This window comes from Protopterus annectens, chromosome 13.part0 (assembly GCF_019279795.1).
Source record: "Protopterus annectens isolate FY-2018-M chromosome 13.part0, PAN1.0, whole genome shotgun sequence".
Taxonomy (NCBI): domain Eukaryota; kingdom Metazoa; phylum Chordata; order Ceratodontiformes; family Protopteridae; genus Protopterus; species Protopterus annectens.
In genome coordinates, this window is record NC_056747.1 from 357,479,638 (window position 1) to 357,502,158 (window position 22,521).

Here is a 22,521-nt window from a genome sequence, read left to right on the forward strand (position 1 = left end):
TGACTTTAGGTGTGGAACACCGGTCACTCATATTGGTAATGACTAGATCTAGGATATTGTTGCCCCTAGTGGGGGTGTGGATAAGTTGATCCAGAGCATTGGAGTTTATGAATTCCAGAAAACGTTGAGCGAAGGAGTTGGTACAGGAGTAGTTTTCCCAGTTAATGGTGGGGTAGTTGAAATCGCCCATTATTAGGGTGTTTGGTTGAACCCCAATATTTTCCAGTTCATCAAGAAAAGAGGAGTGGGAATTTTAGGGCATGGTGGGTGATCTGTAGCAAGCTACAATTTGGATTGCAGTTTTGCCCAGAGTTAGTAGCACTTGGATAACCTCGGCTGCATTTTGCTGAGCAACTAGCCTGGAGGTGTGGATATCCTTAATGAATATGGACACACCTCCGCCTTTGGTGTTCCGGTCCGGGTTACATGGCCGAAAAGTGTGGTATGAGTTATAGCCTGGTAGTGCAGGGGTGCTCTCTGGAGCCTTGAACCAGGTCTCAGTCACTGCACAGATATCGATGTTCTCCATTTTAAGGAGTGCCTTGAGTGAGTGCATTTTGAGATTTAGACTTCTGGCATTGAGTAGCATCACCCTCAGTTTTTGCTTGCCTGTTCCTGTTACAGTGGTGAATTTGTCATTTGAACCTTGCCTAAAAAAGGCACTATAGGGGCGGCAAGAACCTTAGCCAGTATCCGGAATCCCAGGGTGACAGGTGCAGGCCATCTCTGGCAAAGCATCGTGGTCTGTCGACCATGTCATCCCAGGCAGACAGATACTGGATCCCTTTAGGATGGCACCAGAAGCTTAGCCAATTGTTGAAGTCAATCATTTTGTCCTTGTACTGCGGCATCATTCTGGGTGATGGCAGAATGCTACTCAGGGCTAGGGTCATACCTGCCTGGGCTACAAGATCAGAGAGCTTTTCCATGTCTCTTTTCATGTAGTCCAGGAGGTACGTCTCGGGTCATTCACACCAACATGGACAATGACAGAGTCATATTTGTACTTGTTGTGGAGTGACCCGAGTGCGTGGGCTATGTGGCGGATCCTGGCACCCGACAGGCAGCTGACAGTAACCTTCTCCTTGTTTAGCCTGGTGAGTGGGACATCAGTGTGCCTGACTATAGAGTCGCCTATGACTAGTGTGTTGGGTACATTGTTTTGCCTTATTGGCTGTGGTTGAGTGGCACACTGAGTCTGCGGGCTGTCTCATTTGGGTTGTGTTGGGGGGGGGGTTGCTTGCATATCTGCTTTGGAGGTCTCTGTTGCTTGAGCAGGTTATTATTGAGAGCCTCTCCGAATGTTTTTGTATTTCTGTATGTGGATTTTGGTGGTGTAGATTTAGTGAGACAATGTGATGTGTGGTGTGGTACAAGTGTTTACCTTCTCCTCTTGACTGTCAAGTTCAGTCTTGATTGGAGAGAGCTTTACCTCCAGTTTGGCTAGATAAGTGCATCTCTCACAGGTTCTAGTGTTGGGTGGTAGGAGGAGAGAGTTGTCTGTGTACATGAGGCAATTTCTACATTGCCCAAGATGCCCAGATTTATCAGATAGACAGGAGAGAACACTGGGAGCTGACCCTTGGTCCTGCCTGAATAAAAAAAACTATTTTCCTGTAGATAAGTGAGGAAAAGTGAGTACAAGAGCTGTTTTTCTCTATTCTCTTTCTCTTTTCCTATTACCCGTTTATAACAACACAATGAATGTTAGATGTTTGTTGTATCTCATTAGCACAGCTCTCAAAGTTCTAAAAGGGTTGGTCAGAAGTGAGAAATTTTGTAGTTAGTTTTGTTATATGGATTGTATTTTGATTTGGGCTATTATGATACTTTTTGTTCTGTATCAGTCTGCAGCTGTGTGGACATATGAAAAACTGGGGAGAATTTTGTTAATGGTTTTGTAAAATTAAGGGAACAGACTATATGGACATGTTTCTGGAAAGTGGTTGCATTGGCAGGGTTTTCTGAGTTTGTACAGAAACTGAACATGGATTATATTAATATATTGTATGACTTGGAAACTTCTTTGTGATTTTTTTCCCTTTATGTTCATATTTCGCCATAATTAATCCTTCGTAGTTCGATTGTTCTCTATGTAAAAGACCTTCACGTTTCCTTAGAATCAGCAGTGTCTAGCACTAGTGTATTAACAGGAATGCATTCTGCTTTTTCAGTGGTGTTAGTCAGTAGACTTAACGCACATCAATTTGCAAAAAGTGACCACTGTTTTGAACTGAACCTGTAAAACATCTTGTGATGTAAATTAAAAACATGTAAAAAAGATAGAATTTCAAGTGCTAAATAGTGACAGAGAGCTCAGGACGACTTATCCTGTGTATGTGTTTGCATGTTTATTTAGGTATACATGATATCAATGTATGTGTATTCCCTCTCTCTTTCTATAAGTTATATATGTAAAATGTATATTCACACACAAATATGCACATGCACACACATTGTCAAACGTTTGTAATATAGAATGTTATTCCATTTGATTGCTTTTTCCAGCAATACTTTGTGGGAGATTGCAGAACAGTGTGGGGGGGTCCTCTTTCCCTGCTGTTTGTAATTAGCAGGAAATGTGTGAGACTTGCCCCCTACAAAAAAAAATGCGTTTTATTTTTTTTATGCTTTGTTTTGCCTTGCGGACATACAGGGTCAGTGTTTTGACATTTGCCGTTGGTTTACCTCAGTATTTCGAGGTACATCCATATGTCTATATTCTGAGTTGATTAAATTTTGCAATATTCATATTTCGTGGTGAATTTCCTTTAAGTATTTTTTGACATTCCGTTCAGCTTCTCTTGGGTATTGTTAATTCTTTTAGTCTGTAGGTTTCTTTGCTTAGAATATTTTTTGGAATTAAATAACCTTTCCAATGAATGTTTCATTTGTGTTCCATATTTCTTTTGTCTGTTACAGAATGCATGTCAGTAATTTAGTGTGATTTTTCTTATTGTACAGAGGGCCAGGCTAAAAAGGTTCGCAAGGTTCCACCGGGTCTACCTTCATCGGTAAGGCATCTTTTGTTTTGTTTTTTTTTTTTTTTGGGGGGGGGGTCTTTTTCCTGACTCTTTTTGTTTTGTATTACTGTGATTGGATGTTTTGCGGTATTACAGATATTCAGAATGTGAAAACAGTTTTAAAATGTGTATTGAGCTACATATCTGATGTTTTGTGTATATTGCTCTGCTTAACTGTTTTTATGCTGTTTGTCAGTAATATAGAATGCACAACTCAATTATTGATGTAGTCAGACTGAGACATAAAAGGCCTTTGATGGTGGATGAGGAGACCCTAATTACTGGGTACAGTGGGCCATCTCTTGCACTGCCAATTAAGTCAGTGAAGTGCTTTCCTGTGAGATAAGTTGAAAGTGTATGTAAATTGTCTTCCTCACTTGACTGTTTGCTTTGCATGTAGCCATTTATTTTTTTTATTTTTTTTTTTTTTAGGGGAGTGGATCAAAAACTTAATCTGAGGCCAGTATTTTTTGCCACATTAGTATTCAAGACATCATAGGTGATCCAGACTGCTAGTTTCATCTAGAGGACATAGCTGTGTATTCAGTGTCTGTAACCGAAGATTAATACTGGCCAAGATTAATTTAGGCAGACTGTTAATATATAGGTTAATTGGAAGGGTCATTGCTGACATGCATTTATAATAAGAGCGTGATACGTCAGAATTCTAGCTAACCATGTGGAACAGTAATAAGTACTACGACTGTCAACCTGTGAGCATTAAAAATGGTAGCATGTGCCCTTAACTTTGCCAAGGTCAGAAAAAGGTACAGTTTTCGTAAAGGGTCATAGGTCCCATTAAAGGCATGCTAATGAATCTTTGTAGTAGCTTATTTTATTTATTGTGGTTCTTTTAAGCGGGTACAGTTTTATGAAGAAAAGTGAAAATTTGAATAGGAGCAAGGGATCTGAGGGAAAAATCATAACACTACATATAAATTATAGCTAAGAGGTATGATATGGGTACTTTGAAGTGTTAAGGTAAAACGTAAGGGGTCTTATGGTGCAGATGGCAAACTGTTATAATGCATATGAAAAAATACACATCTCCCCATCCCTGGTCTGGAGTGACTTACCACTCAGTAGGAAGAAGCCATATATGACCAGTTAGTTGAGTAACATTTTTTACTGAACAATTGGTTCTGAAAAGCTTATCATCTTGGTTGTCCACTGATTTCACCGAATGCCTCGAATCTTTGGCTCATACTTCTGGCTTGCTCCTCATAACATTCTGGCACATCATTGAGGGTTACGTTGATTCTCAGGTTCTACTGTATTTGTGGTTCCATTTGTACATCCTTGACTCTAGATGGTTGACACTGTTGAATTGATACCATAACCTCATGTGCAGAAGTGGAAAAAGGACATTCTTCGTGTTTCACTGTTGCAGTCCTGACTTGTGGAATTACCTGCAGTGGAAGACCTGGGTGGCCTAATTACCAGAGAATTTTTCCTCTCCTCTTAAAGCCAGCAGCCACCCTGTCCAACGCACTACATCGGGATATGAGAGCGCCAGCTGGCATCATGACCTCAGTGTGTTAGTCGGTCTACACCAGAGAAAGAATCCCGTCTAAAGCTAAGTAGCGTATTGGGGAACTTCTGATGGCTTTTTTTTTTTTTTTTTTTTTTTTTAACTAAAGTCAAAGAAAGTTAGTAACTGTCTCCATTGTGGCAAACAAGTACCACACCGGGGCATTCATTTTTTTTTGTGTGACTTGTTTGGGACCAGAATATGACATTCCTAACTTTTGGTTCTGTGCTTGCTTTAATAGCAGAACTATCAAGCGAAGGGCTGAGATTTAAGCTTAACATTTTAGCGAGTCATTAGGGCCTTCATTTACCATGTCCTCCATCAGTTGAACTAAAGTTAAACTCCCTAGGCGAAAAAAGGAATAGTGTTTCAGACTCTGGGCCTCAGATGATGCTCATTCTTCATCAGACAGTCCTCCAAGGCTTGTGATTGAAGGTGAGGTGAGGTGCCTTCGCAGCCCCTTCAGCGACTGAGATAGTAGAGTAGGCTTTTATCAAGACCACTTCAGAGTCCATTATGCCTTCAGGTTCCTCTACTTTCTTAAAACTGAAAGGACTTAGCTCAGAATGCTCTAAAACCATCAGTGGTTCTTTACATCCTATGGAGACTGCTTCAGTTTACTGCCAGTGGGAGTCTGTTTGTCTGGGTGCTAGTGCAGAGGTCGTCCTTAGGCTTTAGCCTAAGGCTTCTCACAAAAAAGCTACGCCCACCTTACCTAATACTAGGCCCACCTGTTCTCAATCTCTAGCCTGTCAACAAGACCTAGTGAGATTGTCTGAGGATTTGATTTTCTTGGTCAGATCCAGATGCCTCCCTCCCCTTGAAGCATCCCCTGGTAAAAGAAAGCGGGATACTTTGCCTCAGGAGTTTTCCAAGTAAGATTTTGATAATGGTGAGTCCACCTTTTGAGAAGGGTGCATATGTTGCCTCCTTTGGAGATTCTGATTCTGAAGACAACATTGTCTCAGCCTCCTCTCCCCGAGTATATTTCCTAATGGGAAATCTTACATGCCCTGAGGGAGCACTTCAGATGGGAAGCTCATGACTACCCACATCCCAGTAAGAGGGCTGGGGAATTCCTAAAAACTTCCCTGATCATAAACCCCTTGCCATCCCCCCAGTCTTAGAGGTAGTAGACGGTGTCTTTCTGGATTTCTCCTTGCAACTGGACTTCCTTCCCCATGCCCCCTGGAAATATGACAGATTTTACAGGGTGCTAGATTCCCACAAACACCTTTTTAAGAACCCTGCAACATATCTTGAAGTGGTGATTAATGGTGCAGATGGAGCAAAAGCTAGCTCTTTCAAAAATCCTTTTACCAACAAACTAGGAAAGCAGACCCTTGGACAGGTTTTGAAAGAAAGTCTACACTTCTGCTACCCTTGTCATAAGGGCTTTGAACTGCCAGTTTCATGTGGAGAAGTGCCAGGAAAACTTTTTTGACCAGATGAAAAAAAAACTGCTGGGGATTTGAAAATAAGGCCCCCTCAAAGGAATTATTGGATTTATGCAACTCCTGCTTTCAACTCCTTGCACTGTGGTTATGATGCCTTGGAAGCTTCCAGCAGGGCGGCAGTCAGGATCCTTCATTAGAAGATATGCTTGACTGAGGAAGTCATCCCTTCCTGAACATGTCAAATCCAGTCTCCTGAATGCCCCCTGGACAAGAACTTTTTTGATTCTAAGGCTGAGGCTGTGCTTAGGAAAATGCATAAGCTTGGCCTTGTCCTTCAAACTGTCAAGAACTTCCCTCGGGTCCAACCTCCTCGTTTTATCTGAAGTTACCCTTCCAAACATTGGTCCATTCCAACCCCCCAAGTCTAAGCATTGACAAAGGAGACCTCATAGTGGAAAAAAGCCAAAGACAGCACCAGCGGCCAAGATAGTGGTATACAGACCCCAATAGGCCTGTGGGATCCTGACCCCAGGGACCTAGCAAGGAGCAGTCAGAACTCTTGCAATTGCAGTCCCCCCCACCATCATTTACTTCTTTGCCTTCCTGTCCCCCCAGGTTGGGAGGTAGACTGCCCCTATTCCCCAAGAGTTGGACCCTCATTACCAGGGATCAATGGGTTCTAACCATCATTCAAAGAGGTTACAAACTCTAGTTCAAACAACCCTTGATTCATTCAAACTTTCCAGATATTTCTCCAGACCAAAAGGCCGAGGCCTTAAATCAAGTACAGCTTTTGTGCACCCAAAGCTTGGTGGAACTTGTACCAACCTCTTTGCAAAGAAAGAGGTTTTACTCCAGAGTTTTCCTAGTCCTCAGAAAAACAGATACCTAGAGGCCAATTCTAGACCTGTCGAGGCTCAACCAATTCTTGCAGGTCCCAAAATTCAAAATGCTACCTCTTCAAAAACTACTCCCCATAATTTCACCCATTGCCTTAATGGTAACCTTGTATCTAAAAGACTCGTACCTCCATATCCCAGTAGTGGATTTACATAGGAGGGTCTTAAGCTTCAGAGCAGGCATGAGGCATTCATCTTCAGTTTTGTGTTCTGCCATTTGTCTTGTCTGCTGCACCCAGGGTTTGCACAAAATGCCTCGTCCCGGTGATGACCTTTGGCAGGACAAAGGCAATTCATATTTACCCCTACGTAAATGATTGTTTCATTCAGGCAACAGACCTTGAATACAAAGCAGATCTGTCTTACACCCAAACTGTACTTACCTCACTGGGGTTCACCATTGATGCTCAAAAATCTGAAACAAACCCCACAAACAGGATTGTGTTTCTGTTAACTTTACTGGGCACTTCACATCAGAAAGCCTTTCTCCCTCTAGACTAGGTCACCTTTCTAGCTTTGTACTTCAAAAAGTTCATTGTCAAGAAGTACCTCACGGCCAGAGAGTATCTCAGGGCCCTAGGCTACATGACTTTGCATCTTCATGATTCCCCTGGCCAGAATGCATATGTGGAAACTGCAGTGGTATCTCAGAAATGTGTGGTGCCAACACTCACTGTCTCTCACCTTGTTAAAACTGCTTCCTTGTCTTAGGAAATATTTTGCCTGGTGGGTCCAAGCCTGCTCCCTCAGTCCCAGTCTTCCCTTCATGTTCATCCCTCAGGACCAAACAGTGACAACAGTTGCATCAGAGATAGCCTGGGGAACACATTAGGACAACAACTTTCAGACTCCTGGCAGATGGGACTCCCAGTTCAAAAACAAACACATCAATCTAAAAGAACTGATGGCAGTGCAGAAAGGCCTTATTGCTTTCAAAGAACAATAGAAATCAGACGTCCTCCTGATTAAAGACAGAAAATACCACAGTTATGTGGTACATAAACAAGCGTGAGGACTCGCTCTTACCCCCTTTGCCTCTTGGCCACTGACCTTTGGGAAATGGCAAACTCCCTAGGACTGCACCTCATTACGCAGTACCTACTAGGAAAAAATGATCAGCTAGCAACTCACCTCAGCAGGAGCCTGTCAAGACCCCCATGAGTGGTAACTGCATCGAAGTTTTTCTCAGCATAGCCAAAAAACTGGGTGTGCCCCAGACAGGCCTATTTGCCATCAAAAAGAATGCTTACTTTCGAAAACTTTTGTTCCAGGAACAAAAAGTCAGCCTGGAAGACAGATTCCATTTCCTTCCCTTGAAGAGAGCTTTTCCTCTACACCTTTCTCCCAATATCCTTTCTACACAGGGTACTGCTGAAAATAAGGGAAGAAGGGCCAGGGTTAATTCTGATAGCCCCAGGTTGGCCGAGGCAGCACTGTTACCTGTTTTTGCTCAACCTAATCAACAGGGGAATCAAGTGTGCTGCCACAGAGTCTCGACCTGTTAACACAGAACAGGGACACAATCATGTACCCCAACCTGCACACACACAAATTGACAGCTTGGATGATACCTTGATCCCATGGAAGGGTTCGATTCTCAACAAACAGGTCCTGGACATTCTAAAAGAAACCAGGAGTCCTAGCACTAGAAAGTCTTACTCTGCCAAATGGAAAAGATTCATTATGTAATGTGGACAAAAGGGTCAAAACCCTAAACAAGCTGTGATACATTTTATCCTGTCACTTATCTAGCCATTTTGAAAAAAGACTGTCCTTCTCTATAAAAATCCATGCTTCAGCTGTTTCCACCTATCTGCTTGTCTCAGCCTTCTTGTCTTTTCACTTCCTCTCATGAAACAGTTTGTGAGAGCTGTTGTCCACATTAGGACTCCCAGGAAACCTTGTCTTCACCACAGGACCTCAGTTTCATTCTGAAGAAGCTCACCCTTCCACACTTTGAGCCAGTAGCTTCTGCATGTATAAAATTCCTTAACTGGAAGACAGCTTTTCTACTAGCCATTACTTCAGACAGAAATGTTTCAGAGCCTTAGGCCCTTATGTATGTAGAACCTTTCAACATTTTCCACCCAGGCAGAGTTCTCATAGGACCAGTCCTTCCTTCATGCCCAAGGTGGTGACTGAGACTTCTTTAAACCAGACCATACACTTGCCTACGTTTTTCCTAACCCTCAAAACAAAGGAAAAATGATCCTTCATACTTTGGATGTGCATACGCAACTGTTAATAATTGGATAGAACCAAGAATGTCAGGAAGTCAGACCAACTTTTTGTGGCCTTTGTCAGTAGCTATGAGGGAAGGCCAGTTTCAAAATGAACAATTTCCAAATGGATTGTGTACTTCTCTCTGCCACAGCCATCACATAAAAAAGCCTCCAGATTCTATGAGGACACATTCCACTAGGGCTAACTGTACCTCTGCCGACTTTCGTAAAAGGGTGGCCACTAAGGACATTTTGGAAGCCGCTACTTGGTCCTCTGTTGTGCATGCCTTCACCAAACAACACCATCTTCTTACCTTTTCCAAGTTCAGAGCAAGGTTTGCCACTGCCATTTTGCAAGGCATCCTTGCCTCTCTTTTTCCTTCCATCCACCCTCCTTTCAGCTTTGGGAGTCATTTCACAAATCAGGACTGCAACAGTGAAACACAAAGAACATAGTACAGTAGTGTACATTGTTGCAGTATTCTTTCCCTCCCTCCTCCTTGGCTTGGACATTCTCCTTAGTCAGGGTTGCTTCCTTCTTTACACTTGCTGTGGAATCTAGGACCCTAGGTCTCTGACTCAAAAGACATACGGGGGGGGGGGGTAGGGCTCCCACTTGTTTGGGGCAACAGTGTACTAAGATAATAGCTCTGGCGGAGCAGGTTCCCTTATATCCAAACGTAGTGACTTCGGACAGGGTGTTCGCCAGCTTAAGGAGGAGGGAAAAGTTCTGTGGTAATCCAGCTGACCAAGGACTTCCACAGCAGGGAATCCCATAAGTCAGAATTGCAACATTGAATACACTCTAACATTTACATTTGTAGTAAGTGTACGCAACCATACTTGGTTGGTGGGTGGGTCGATGGATGGATGCAATATTCACAAACTGATTCCTAATCCATTACACTGTCAGTGTTGTCAGCTGTAAAATGTACTTTGCAATACAGTTCTGTATTTGTAATACAGTTAACATTGTATTCTCAAGCATTAACAATGTATGCGGATGTTTTACTACACTGTCCTGTCTTTGCTATATGTATTGTCATGGAATCTTTCTCAAATGTCTTAATGCAATATTTTTTCTTAAGTGCTTTTCTTCCGGGTTTTATTTTTGTCATAGTGGCCTGGGTCATGACTGCAAAGGGTTACTGGACCAGTTCGCTAACCCAATTAACCAAGCCTAAATTAGATACATGGCTAAATAGGTAAAATAAATGACACTCAGTACATGACAGACATCTAAGCTACAGGCTTTCATATATTTTAGAAAACTCATGCTGACACTAAACTTATTCTTGCAACTTTCTGTGCATATGAGAGCAGTATTTAAACTCCGCCTCTAACTTTGGGTCTTTCAGAAACAAAACCAAAAAGATAATGCGCTCACAGCATACCTCTCAAGTGTACCTCCTTATGAGGAACATTTTTCATTTTGGGTGTTGTCCATAGTTTCGCACTGAAGGGGTTTGTTGCATAATCAATGCTGAGAAATTTTTTTCTCTGAAATCAATTGTAAATAGTACTGAGTCGTATTAATTCATCAAAAGAAATATTTTAAGTATGAAGTATCACATTTTAACCATCCTTTGAGATTGCTAGCTAAAGTTGTTAGTAAGCTTTTAGTAAGTTTTCCACATTTTGCCCATTTGTTCCACATTATGAGAAGTAGTGTTTCTCATTTTGGAGGTGGAAGGTTGAGAACTAGGACTCCGATCATACATTCTAGATGGCCCAGAGTTTGTATTATATTTTTGGTTTCTGACTGCAGTCACTCAGTAATGCCAGAGATTTTACTTTTGGAATTGCAAACTTCATATTGTTTAGAAAATACACACCAATGCAAAATCTGTTATTGCAACAACTCAAGTATTACACTTCTTTATTTAAAATATAGGCACCTTGCATAAAAATGAATACCTGAAGATTTAGACTTATGAAGCTTGATAAATTTAAAAGCACAACAGAAAGACTGCTTTTTAATAAACTATTGTTTTCATATGTCTAAGAATGTGTAAAAACCTAGGGCAACTTGCAGTAATGTGGGGAAATGCATAGAACACAACAACAGAATCTTAATCTCAATTATTTCTATTGAGTTTTAAGAAACTATTTTAAGTTTCTTGGGTGCATTGTGTTTTTTACATCTGTGCTATATGGGCCATTTTCAGGCTCAGCTAAAGGTCTGTAACCCAGAAAATAAGCACTTGACATACCTCTGAAATGTCAATGATTTTGCAGAACATCCCTGTTTGCCTCTTTTTTTTTGCCTGCCATTCATAAGATATTTTATTATGAAACTTAAAGGATTAGTTAGGTGGTGATACCAAATGACAAGTTTCATGCTACAACAAAATAAAAATGTGTGTTGATGTAAAACCTGTCCTGTTTTATTTAAGTTCTAAATGACTTGGATAGTAGAGCAACTCTCCCTGATTTTGGGACTTAATCTTGTTTGTCGTTACTTTAAGCTTTATCAGTGATTTCTGCTCAGATGTAATACCTGGTTCATTCTTCTAGGTGAATTAGAAGAGAAGTATTTAATAACTGTATTTAGTAGCTGACTGTGTAACTTTGTTCCTGAATTTTAGCTTTGTCCTGATTCAGGAGCAGAGAGAGGAAAAAAAGTTGAGAGCTGATGCTTAGAGCTTACCAGGAGAGCTGCAGTTAAAATATTAAGTGAAATAACTACAGGAGAAGGTAGCATGACTGTCTCCAAGCACTATGCGAACTGTGTCCATCTGAAGTCTCTCTATTCTTGGCACTAGGATGTAGCAAAAAAGTGAAAGCAAAGGAGAGAAATGAAGTGCACAAGTTAATTTTATAAGGCAACAGCAGTAACACCGCGCCCCCCCCCCCCCCAATACAGAACCAGTCCAGCTGCCTCTTTTATATATAAAGAAACAGAAAAAAAAAAATCACACTTTTTGTTTTGTTTTGACCACCCCTGTCTAGTATTCCTGTGTTTAAGAACTTATTCACAGTTGCCGATTTCTGGATCTAATCTTTTTCAGCAGAGCAGTTACTGTCATTACCTTCATGGTCCATGTGGGTGGGGCTTGTCTGACAAAAAGTGTGAAATCCCAGGCAAAACTGTATTGACTGGTACCAGTTAATGCACAGAACGAAAGAATGGTCCACTGATGGTCCCAATGTGTGAATTTGTTAAGCATGGCAGTTTCAGCTTGGGAATTGACATGCCTCAAACCACAGGGATCAGATGTTCTTCTTCTTTCACTGTTGCAGTCATTACATTTGGGTAATCTGCTGGCATGTTGTCCTCAGTCGGCCTGAATTCCAAAGTCTTGGGTCCTGCGTCAGTTGCTGTCTTCTCTTCCATGACGTCAGGTCATCAGGGGTATAAAACATGCAGCCGACAACATTTTCTTTAGTCTTTCTTGTCGCGTGGTGCCCGAAGCAGAAGCATTTCGCAAGTGCCGGTCGGCCGACTACTGAAATAATCGAATTTGAGTTTCAGACCGAAGTCTTCACTAAAGCTAAGTACCCTGTTGGGGAAACGTTTTTCTTGCTTTTTACCAATGTCAGAAAAATGTTAATAATTGTATTAGTTGTGGGAAACAAATACCTCATAAGGATTTCCATTTATACTGTATTCCTTGCCTAGGCCCTGATCACAGCGTGCCTGGCTGTCGGTTTTGTGCTAGATTTAACCAACTATTAACTATTAAGCGTCAGCATATTTTTGCATCAGAGTATTTTGGAAACGGATTTAACTACCCAGAAATGTAGTCAGATAGCAATCCGACTACCGGAGTACATAAAAAACACAAAGAAAAGGACAGAGAAAGGCAGTCGAGATCCAAAACCGACGAAGCTTCTCCTAAGCCAGTTGCCAGTTCACTGGTACTCAGTGAGTCGCTTTCGCAGCCCCTGATACCCGCTACCTTAGAGTCTCAGGCCTCTACCGACACCCATGTGGAGTCTGGCATGCCGCAAGATACTCCGGGTATTGGACCGACGGATGTATGTCCCTTGGGTGGGTCCGGAGCCGCTGAGCAGTTACCGGCTTTTGAGGGTGTATTCAGACCTCAACATTTGTATTTCAAACCGACAGCTGCAAAATCAAAGACAAAAGCAACTTCTAAGACTAAAAAATGCACGCATGAGCCACGTGCACAGACCTCTACGCCTAAAAAACAGATGATCAAAATGGCTGAAGACCTTATTACCTTGATCAGGGGTACCCATCCCCCTCCTGATAAGAGGCCTAGGCAAGACACTGATTATGAATCTTCAGATCAGGTTTCTATTTCTTCTGATCAGGAATGATCTATACCTCCCTGTGAGGATTCTGATGTTGAGGAGTCTATTCCATCTGCATCTCCTCCTGAGGATTATTCATTTGGAGAAACCTTGCATACTTTGAGGGGAGCATTTTCACTGGGAGAGTCAAGATTTCTCAGATTCAAAAAAGAGGCTCAGGGATTTCCTCCTTCTCCCTCAGCACAGGCCGTTGGCTATTCCCCCTGTTTTAGACGTGAATGCTGTGTTTTCGGAGTCAAGCTTGACCCCTGACTCCTTACTTCTGGCTCCCAGTAAGCCTGACAGATATTACAGGGTCCCTGACTCGCACACATTTTTATTTAGAAACCCTGCTGCTGATCCTGAAATTATTTCACAGGGTCCAAACGGAGTTAAGGCCTCAACAGCAAAAAATCCTACCCCCTCTGACAGAGATTCAGGGGCACTGGACAGACCGGGAAAAGGGTTTATACATCTGCAACCTTGGCAATCAGGGCCTTAAACTGCCAATTTCATATGCTTAAATACCAACAACATAGGTTCATAGGTAGATACTAGGCTATCTGCCCTAGGGCATTTATAAGCCTAGCCAGAGTGTATTTGGCTTCCGCCTCCCTATTAGATTAGCCTGCTGTGCCTCTGTAAAGTAGGTCACAGAAGGTACCCTTTTAAGATTAGTTTACTGTGCCTCTGTCTAGCAGGGACACAAGAGAGATCCCAGGGGTGACTTTGCGATTTCCCATCCACGCGTCCAAATTTCGCTTGAAGAGGGTCAGCGAGGGGCTATGTCTAACATGAATTGGGATTCTATTCCAGAGTGAGGGGAGCCTCTGGGAAATGAATCTGTCCCTCCAGCATGTCCTATTTATTTTTGTGCTGAGGTTTAGGTCCCTGGAGCGTGTAGCTCTAAGGGACTTGTTTTTTTTTGAGGTGGAGCATGTCCATTAATTCTGGGTTTGACATGGCTTTGTACGTCAGACATAGATCGCCTCTGAGTAGGCGGTAAGCAACTGAGTAGAGCTGAAGTTTCTTTAGTCGAGCTGCATAGGACATCTGTTTGTAGCCCATGATCCTATTGGTGAGGTACTTTTGGGGTCTCTCCAGTTGCTGCAGGTGTCTGGTAAGGTACATCCCAAAAGGGGCATTGTATTCAATTATGGGCCTGATGAGTGACGAGTAGAGGGGCACAATGACCTCTCTTGATCTAGATGCGAACCCTTTTGTGATAAGGTGGGCTATATAGAAGGTCTTTCTAACCACTTTGGTAAAGTGATTATCAAAGGAGAGATTACTATCTACGTTGGTCCCCAAATCTCTAATTACTTCTTCCGTACTTAATGGATTACCACCTATGTGGTAATTTGTGGGCACCTTGTTTTTCCCAAAGGGGATGACTATGCACTTTTTAGCATTTAGCTTGAGGCCGTGTCTCTGGCACCAAGCATCCGTCTCTGTGAGACCCTTTTGGAGGATGCTTGTGTCAGCTGGAGATTCGATTATGGCCCCTAGTTTGCAGTCATCTGCGAACTTTGTCAGCCATAATCCCCCTGTGTTAGCCTGAACCTCAGAGAAGTATATACCGAACAAGAGAGGTCCCAGAACTGAGCCCTGTGGGACGCCACTTGTAACTGGTTTGGATTCGGACATAGCACCTGCGATTCTGACCATGTGGGTTCTATCTCTGAGCCAGTTTGCAACCCATCTTGTGATATAGCGGTTGATATTTAAGCTGGTAAGCTTATTTATGATGCCCGAGTGGGGTATTGTGTCGAAGGCTTTTGTGAGGTCCAGGTAGACTGTGTTTGGACTACCTTGCCCTCATCTATGGCTTTGGTAACTGTTTCAAAGAAATCAACTAGGTTTAAGAGGCAAGGTCTGCCCTTAACAAAGCCGAATTGGGTAGGGTCCAGTGTCTGGAGGCTCCCAATGTCTTTGTTTATGAGTTACATGATAATACGCTCCATAGCTTTACAGACAAGACTAGTCAGGCTTATGGGGCGATAGTTTCCGGGGTCCGTTGTGGCACCACCTTTGTGGAGTGGGACCACTGTAGCTGTATGCCATTCTTTGGGTACATATCCTGTAGTAAGGCTAAGTTTGAACAGTGACTTAATGTGCGGGTTCAGTTCTTCTTGGAGCTTGTGTAAGACGCAGCCTGGGACACCGTCCGGTCCCATAGATGCTGTGTTTTTTGCTTTGGAGAGGGCAGCTTTCACCTGTGTGTCTGATGTCAGGGAGGTTACATTCAGTTGGGATAGGCATTTGCTCCTTTGGGGGGGAAGGGGTGGAGAAGTCTGCGCTGAATCTGTCTGCCAGAATGTTGACTATGTCTGTTGGTTCGGTATATTTTGTACCGTTATGCAACAATTCAGAGCATATCTGGGAGTTTCCGCCCATGTTTCTGACAACTAAAGAAGGCCTTGTGATTATCTTTAGTGTCTAGGGCAATTGTTCTTTCAAAACTGGCCTTTGATGATTTTATGAGGGATCGAAGTTTCTTGTTATGGGATTGCTAAAACAAAATGTTGATTTCAGAATGTGCAGAAAATAGAGTTGCAGGAATTATTTAATGCAGCTGAACAAGTTGGAAAGCATACTTTGCAATGTTTTTTTGATTCCTTAGAGGCCTCCTGCAGGGCCACAGTTACTGGATCTGTGATTAGAAGGCATGCCTGGTTAAAGGAACAAAATTTGCCTGATCATGTTAAAGCTAAATTGCTAGATGCACCTTTACAGCATGATTCTCTGTTTGGTATTAAGGCAGACGAGGTTTTAAAGAAAATGGAAGACAAAGCTAAGTCTATGCAAACTATTAAAGACTTCTTACAAGTGCAGCCACCAAGATTCAGTAAACACTAGCCTACAATAAATTGGTCCTTTCCTGTGTCAGACAGAGCTCAAAGGGGCAAATCCAGACGCCCTAAGGGTTGCAGATACCAGGCGCAAGATTCATACAGGTCAAAGCAATGGGGTGCTTCCACTTTCAAATCTGGAGGAGATAAAGCGCAAACCTACAGAAAGCAGTCCCAATGACTTCCCTCTGCCTACACCAAGTACTTAGTTTTGGCAGCACCCATAGGGGGAAAATTAGCACTTTTTGCTCAAAATTGGCAGTTAATAACCCAGGACAAGTGGGTACTAAACATCGTATCACAGGGATGCAGATTCCATTTCCACACTCTGCCAATGGCAAATGGTTGGCCAGATCTGCCAAAAAATCAATGGGCAGAGGCACAGAAACAGGTTACGTCCCTCGTGGATATGGGGGCCATTCAGCCAGTACCAGAACAGGAAAAAGGACAAGGTTTTTACTCAAGACTGTTCTTGGTACCCAGAAAGGACAAGGCCTGGCGGCCAATAATGGATTTATCAATGTTGAACACATACCTGGACATTTCAAAATGCTGACTTTGCAGCAGCGTCTGCCCATGCTGGGCAAGAATGCTTGGCTTGTGACTTTAGACCTAAAAGAGTCGTACCTGCATGTTCCAATAAGACAATCGTGCAGAAGATACCTCAGAATCAAAGCTGGCCTAATGCATTACCAATTCTCTGCACTGCCCTTTGGCTTATCTATTGTGCCCAGGGTCTTTAAAAAGTGCCTGGCACCAGTAATTGTATTTTGCAGACAAAGAAGTATATAAATATATCCTTACTTGGACAACTGTCTCATTCAAGCAGAGAACAAGGACACTCTTCTACACTTTGCGTTTGTGAAAAGGCTTCTAACTTGACTAGGGTACACAATAAACGAAAATAAATCAAAACTAGTACCCTCTCAAGTGATAATATTCCTGGGTGCAAGCTTAAACACCGCTGCCCAGATGGCTTATCTCACACCAGACGAGCAAAGGCAACTTGACTACCTATTTCAAAATGTTGGCAACAAAAGCCAAGTTATCTGCAAGAAAAATTCTGCAGGCTTTGGGCTTCATGGCATCCTGCATCCTACTAATTCCATATGCAAGACTGCATATGAGGAAACTTCAATGGTACCTAAAAAGTGTTTGGGCTCAACATTGCCACAGCTTGGAAACAACGATTACTCTCATTCCCTGCCTGCAGCAGGAGTTTCGATGGTGGGCAAAGGCTTGTCACCAGAACAAGAGACAGCCATTCACATTACTTCCAGTCAGGCAGACACTAACAACGGATGCATCAGACTATGCCTGGGGGGCCCACATGGCAGGAAGATGCATTCAGGGCACATGGTCTTCAAACCAAATGCATCTACATATCAATCAAAAAGAGATGCTAGCTGTTCAAAATGCCCTGACGGCCTTCAAGGACCTACTTCATCTGGGATGACTACTGATAAAGACAGACAACACCACGGTTATGTGGTATATAAACAAGCAGGGGGGCGCACATTCTTACCCCCTTTGCAGACTAACCATGACTTTGTGGGACACAGCATTGACTTACCAAGTACATCTGCAGGCACAATTCCTGCCAGGAAAGGAAAACGCTCTGGCAGACTAACTATGCAGAAACCTCATGGATCCCCACGAGTGGCAGCTGGATCCACAAGTCTTCAGCATGATAACAAGGAAATGGGGATGCCCGGACATAGATCTATTTGCCTTCCCTCACAACAACCAACTAAAAAGATTCTGCACAAGGACTTATCACAGACAAGCATTGAAAATGGATGCCCTAGCTTTCAGCTGGAAAAAACTATTAGTATATGCCTTTCCTCCACTGCCTCTCCTCCCCAAGGTACTCCTAAAGGTCAGACAGGAGAATCCAAAGGTGATACTGATTGCCCCAGACTGGCCCCACCAGTACTGGTATCCAATCCGAAGGAACTTGTCTCAATGCCCACCTTGGACCTTACCTCAAATACCTCATCTACTGTCCCAGCAAAACAATCAGATCCTGCACAGCCAACTCAGTACTTTAAACCTGGCAGCATGGCGGATAATGTAGTTATACAAAACACACCTCTCAGTAAAGCTGTGATGGATGTCATCTTGGAAGCCAGAAGGCCCAGTACTAGAAAATCTTATGTTGCAAAATGGAAGAGATTCTGTGCTTGGAATCGGGCACAAGGAACTGATACAGCTGTACCAAATATTACTCAGATTTTGCAATACTTAACTTAGATGCTGGACATAGGCCTATCTTTTTCATCAATTAAAATTCATGCCTCTGCCATTTCGGCTCATTACAATACAGAGCCACCAGTCTTTTCTCATCCTTTATTAAAGCAGTACGTCAGAGGAGCCAAAAAATGTAAGGCCTCCAAGGAGATCCCCAATACCTGCATGGGACCTCAACTATGCTGAGTGCACTGGCTGTGACGGTTTCACAGCCAGATGACTCTTGGAGCAGAAGCGTCCTTTCAGATCCGATGTGTTAGAGTTGACTTTGAAATTTTTGGTGCCATCTCTTCCCCTCTTATCATTGAGATTGGAAAGCTTCGCTCCAACCTCCACCTCTGGTGGGGACTGCCTTTGGTGCAGGCTGTGCCGATGGAGTGAAAAGTGTGGCTTCTCAGTTGTGCTGGTTTCCTTCTTCCCACAGGATTTTGCCTTTTGAGGTGGTGGAGAGAGCATTCTCTGCTTCTGCAGGACAGACTGTCCCTACCCCCTCAAATCTTCCCTCTGGATTCCATGTTTCTCTGCTGCTTGAGCCCCATCATTCTGTGCTACAGGGGCAGCTAGCCCAACGTCTCCAGGTTACACAACAGGGTATTATGGTCTCTTCCTGCACTTCTCTGGAGCACCCCACTGAAAAAGTCCCTAGGAAGAGGAAGAACAAGAGGAGGCACTTGGATTCCCCTCAGGAGTCCGTCATCAAAGATGCTGATTTTGATGAAGTGGAAGCATCCCCAAGATCACCACCTGAAGACGTATCATTCAGAGACATCTTTGAGATTCTTAAGCAAGAGGGGTGGTTGGTCTTCCAATAACCCTTCGCCAGAGGAATTAGTATGCCTGGAGGCCTTTGGGGTCTGGCCCATCTACCTACTGGTTAACTCTGCCTGCCAATGAGTTATTTGAGTTGATCTCTAGGCAGGCATGGAAGGAGCCAGGCACAGTTGAGCCAGTCCCCAAAAGACCATCAGATTCTGGCACCACCTGTACGAAGGGAGTTTTGGAGCAAGGTAGTGCCCGTAGATACTATGGTCATGGCAGTGGCCACCAAGAAGCAACTTGCAGAGTTCCTCTGACCATCCCCCTTACAGGGAGTCTAGGGCTTTAGACAGATTTGGGAAGCATTTGTATGCTTCACCACCCTTTGCCCTTGGATTGCTGAACTAGTTGGCACACTTTATCAAGTCCCTTTGTAGTCTTATAAAGTGCCATAATCCCTTTCTGGGACCACTACTGCTGAGCCAGAAACTTCTGTGGCCTCACAGTTGGCAACCCTGCAGTCCATTTCTAATTTGTCCATGGGGCTGATCTCTCATGCAGCTGGAAGTACCTCAAGGACAGTGGTTTCAAGCATTTTCATTAGGAGGCATGCCTGGATGTGCTTGTGTGATTTTGCAGAGCCCTTCAAGTCCTCATTCGTCAGTGTACCATTTGACAACAGTTCATTGTTTGGCCCTAAGGTGAAGGACAGATACTCCAGGTGTAACCAAGATGGAAGGACCTTTTCTGCATTGGGACTAGATTTTTTGTCCCCTCAAAGAACCTTCTTTAGGAATAAATGAGGTGGTCAAAAGATGTGGTTCAGAAAGCCCCCAGGGTTCTTTCCGAGATCCAAGTGGAGATAGTTCCCCCAAGGGTAGTGGGAGGAACTCAAGTGGAATATGTCACCCATGTGGCAGAGGAGGCCCGCAGAACCAAGAGTCTAAAGATTCCTTCTCTGACAGACCCTACCAGCATTCCTGAAAGGAGGACCAATTGTACCCCCTGTGGAGATAATCGGGGGTCAATTATCCCTGCACCATTGAGCCTTGCTAGACATCACAAAAGGTACGTGGGTTTAGAGGATAGTTTCCAGAGGTTATATAATTCTGTTTCCCTTCCACCTCCACCTGTATGCAAATTTCCCAGTATTTCACCTAGTTGGAGGAAAGCAGCAGCACTAGAAATACAAAAGTTGCTAGAAGAGAGTCATCCAAGAGGTCCCACCAGACCAGATAGAATCCGGAACTTAAGATGCTTTAGTGTGAAAGAAAACAGGGTACTGGAGACCAGTTTTGGATCTCAGCAACTTGAACAAATCAGTTGACAGATGCAGTTTCAGATGGTCACAGTTCCCTCCATTCTGCCGTTGTGCAAGGATGACTGGATGTGCTCGACAGACCTTCAGGATGCATGCTATCACACAAAAATGAGCAGGCAATCCATAAGGTATCTGCGCTTCAGGCTGTGAGTCAGTCATCACCAGTTCAGATTACTGCCCTTTGCCCTCAACACAGCCCCCAGGGTTTTCGCCAAATGCATGGCAGAGGTAGCAACTCACTTAAGACTGCAGGGATTCAGTGTTTCCATACCTGGATGGCTGGCTCATTACTGCCCCAATGAGGCATCTACTAATAAGAGAACGGGATTAGGTACTCCATACTTGCTCCCATCTAGAGATAACCATAAACGACAATAAATCTCACTTGTAACTGTCTCAAACATTGGAATTCATAGGAGCAAACGAACACTTTCAGTGACCGCTTCTTTTCCTCTCTCAGGAATTCAAACTATCAGATTTCAGGTCAGAAAAAGGAGTCACAGTACCATAATCATAGCCTGATTGATCCTACAAGCGTTGAGACCAGTGTCTGTAGCTATAGTCCTAGTTCCTCTAGCAAGATTTCAGTAGATGTTAGCAACACAATGGTTTATTCTTTACCAACACGTCAGCCCAAATAATTACTCTGGCATGCAGGAGATTTGATCAGATCAGGTTCTACAAGGCCATCCTTTCATTTACCCTCAGCCCAGGGCCATAGTGACCATTGATGCAACCCAGACTGGGGGGAGGCACTTCTGGTGAAAACATTCCAAAGCACTTGGTCCCCAGAAGAGGCCAACATGCATATCATTGTCCTGGAAATGAGAGCAGTGCTCTGAGTTGCAGGGCTTTGAAAATTCTCTCCCGTTTGGGACAATTGCGATTCAGACACACTGTGTCAGTAGTTTAATACATGAACACACAAGGAGGAACCAGGTCTTACCCCCTTCTGTTGAGAAGTCCTCAGATTGTGGCAGTGGGCGACCTCATCCAGCCATTTTCTGATAGCAATGCACATTCTGGGGGAGTCCAACGTGATAACAGACAAATTGAGCACGTCCATTCTATTACCTCACGGTCTGTCAACATGAAAGTGGCAGAAATTATTTTTCGCCGATAGAGCCAGCTTTGCTGCGATCTTTGTATCTCCCCTGATCAACAAGTGCACCAGCTTATTTGTCTAATCCTGGAATTGCCGAGAGACACTTTAGTACACTATTGGCTCCCCAGTCTCCTCTCTGCATATCTCCCAGCTCCCTTAATCCCCAAAGTTTTGCAGAAGGCTTTCCAGATGAGGACCACATTGCACTTCACTGGCCTCAACAAATTCTGTACCCCTTTCTTTGGCCTCATCTAATTTACCTACCTTGGATTCTGGATCCGTTTCCAGACCACCTATTTCATCCGGCAGGCATGATTCACGTGGATATCTCAAACCTAAAGCTAACAGCATGGATGTTCTTCATGTTTCACTGTTGCAGTCATTACATTTGGGTTATCTGATTGCAGGTTGCCCTCATTCAGCCTGATTAGCAAAGTCTTGGGTCCTGCATCTGTTGCTGTCTCCTCTTCCGTGACGTCAGGTCACCAGGGGTATAAAACATGCAGCCGACGTCATTACATCAGTCTTTCTTGCCATGCAGTGCCAGAAGCAGAAGCAGTTCGCAAGTGCCGGTCGGCCGACTCCTGAAATTTTTCTTTTCGAGTTTCAGAACCGAAGTCTTAAACTAAAAGCCAAGTACCACGTTGGGGAAACTTTTTCTTGCTCTAAACTGATGTCAGTAAAAGTAAATAATTGCATTTCTTGTGGAAAGGAAATACCTCATAAAGATTTTCATTCGTACTGTATTCCTTGCCTAGACCCTGACCACAAAGTACCTCGCTGTCAGTTTTGTGCCTTATTTAAACCACAAACTATCCATCGTCTGTATATTTGCCCTAATAAATTTTTTGGTGCTTGGTTCAATTATCCTGATATGTCTTCGGTAAGCCATCCGACTGTCAAAA

The 22,521-nt window shown here is 43.4% G+C and overlaps 1 protein-coding gene across 1 annotated transcript in view; it reads left to right on the top strand.

Annotated features, from left to right (window-relative positions):
- TCF3 (transcription factor 3) overlaps positions 1 to 22,521 on the top strand; it is a 2,378,933-nt gene that overhangs the window by 708,993 nt on the left and 1,647,419 nt on the right. The window contains exons 7-8 of the mRNA XM_044054828.1: positions 2,965 to 3,014; positions 4,664 to 4,676. Coding sequence (XP_043910763.1) covers positions 2,965 to 3,014; positions 4,664 to 4,676 — 63 coding nt within the window. The remainder of the gene's footprint in view (positions 1 to 2,964; positions 3,015 to 4,663; positions 4,677 to 22,521) is intronic.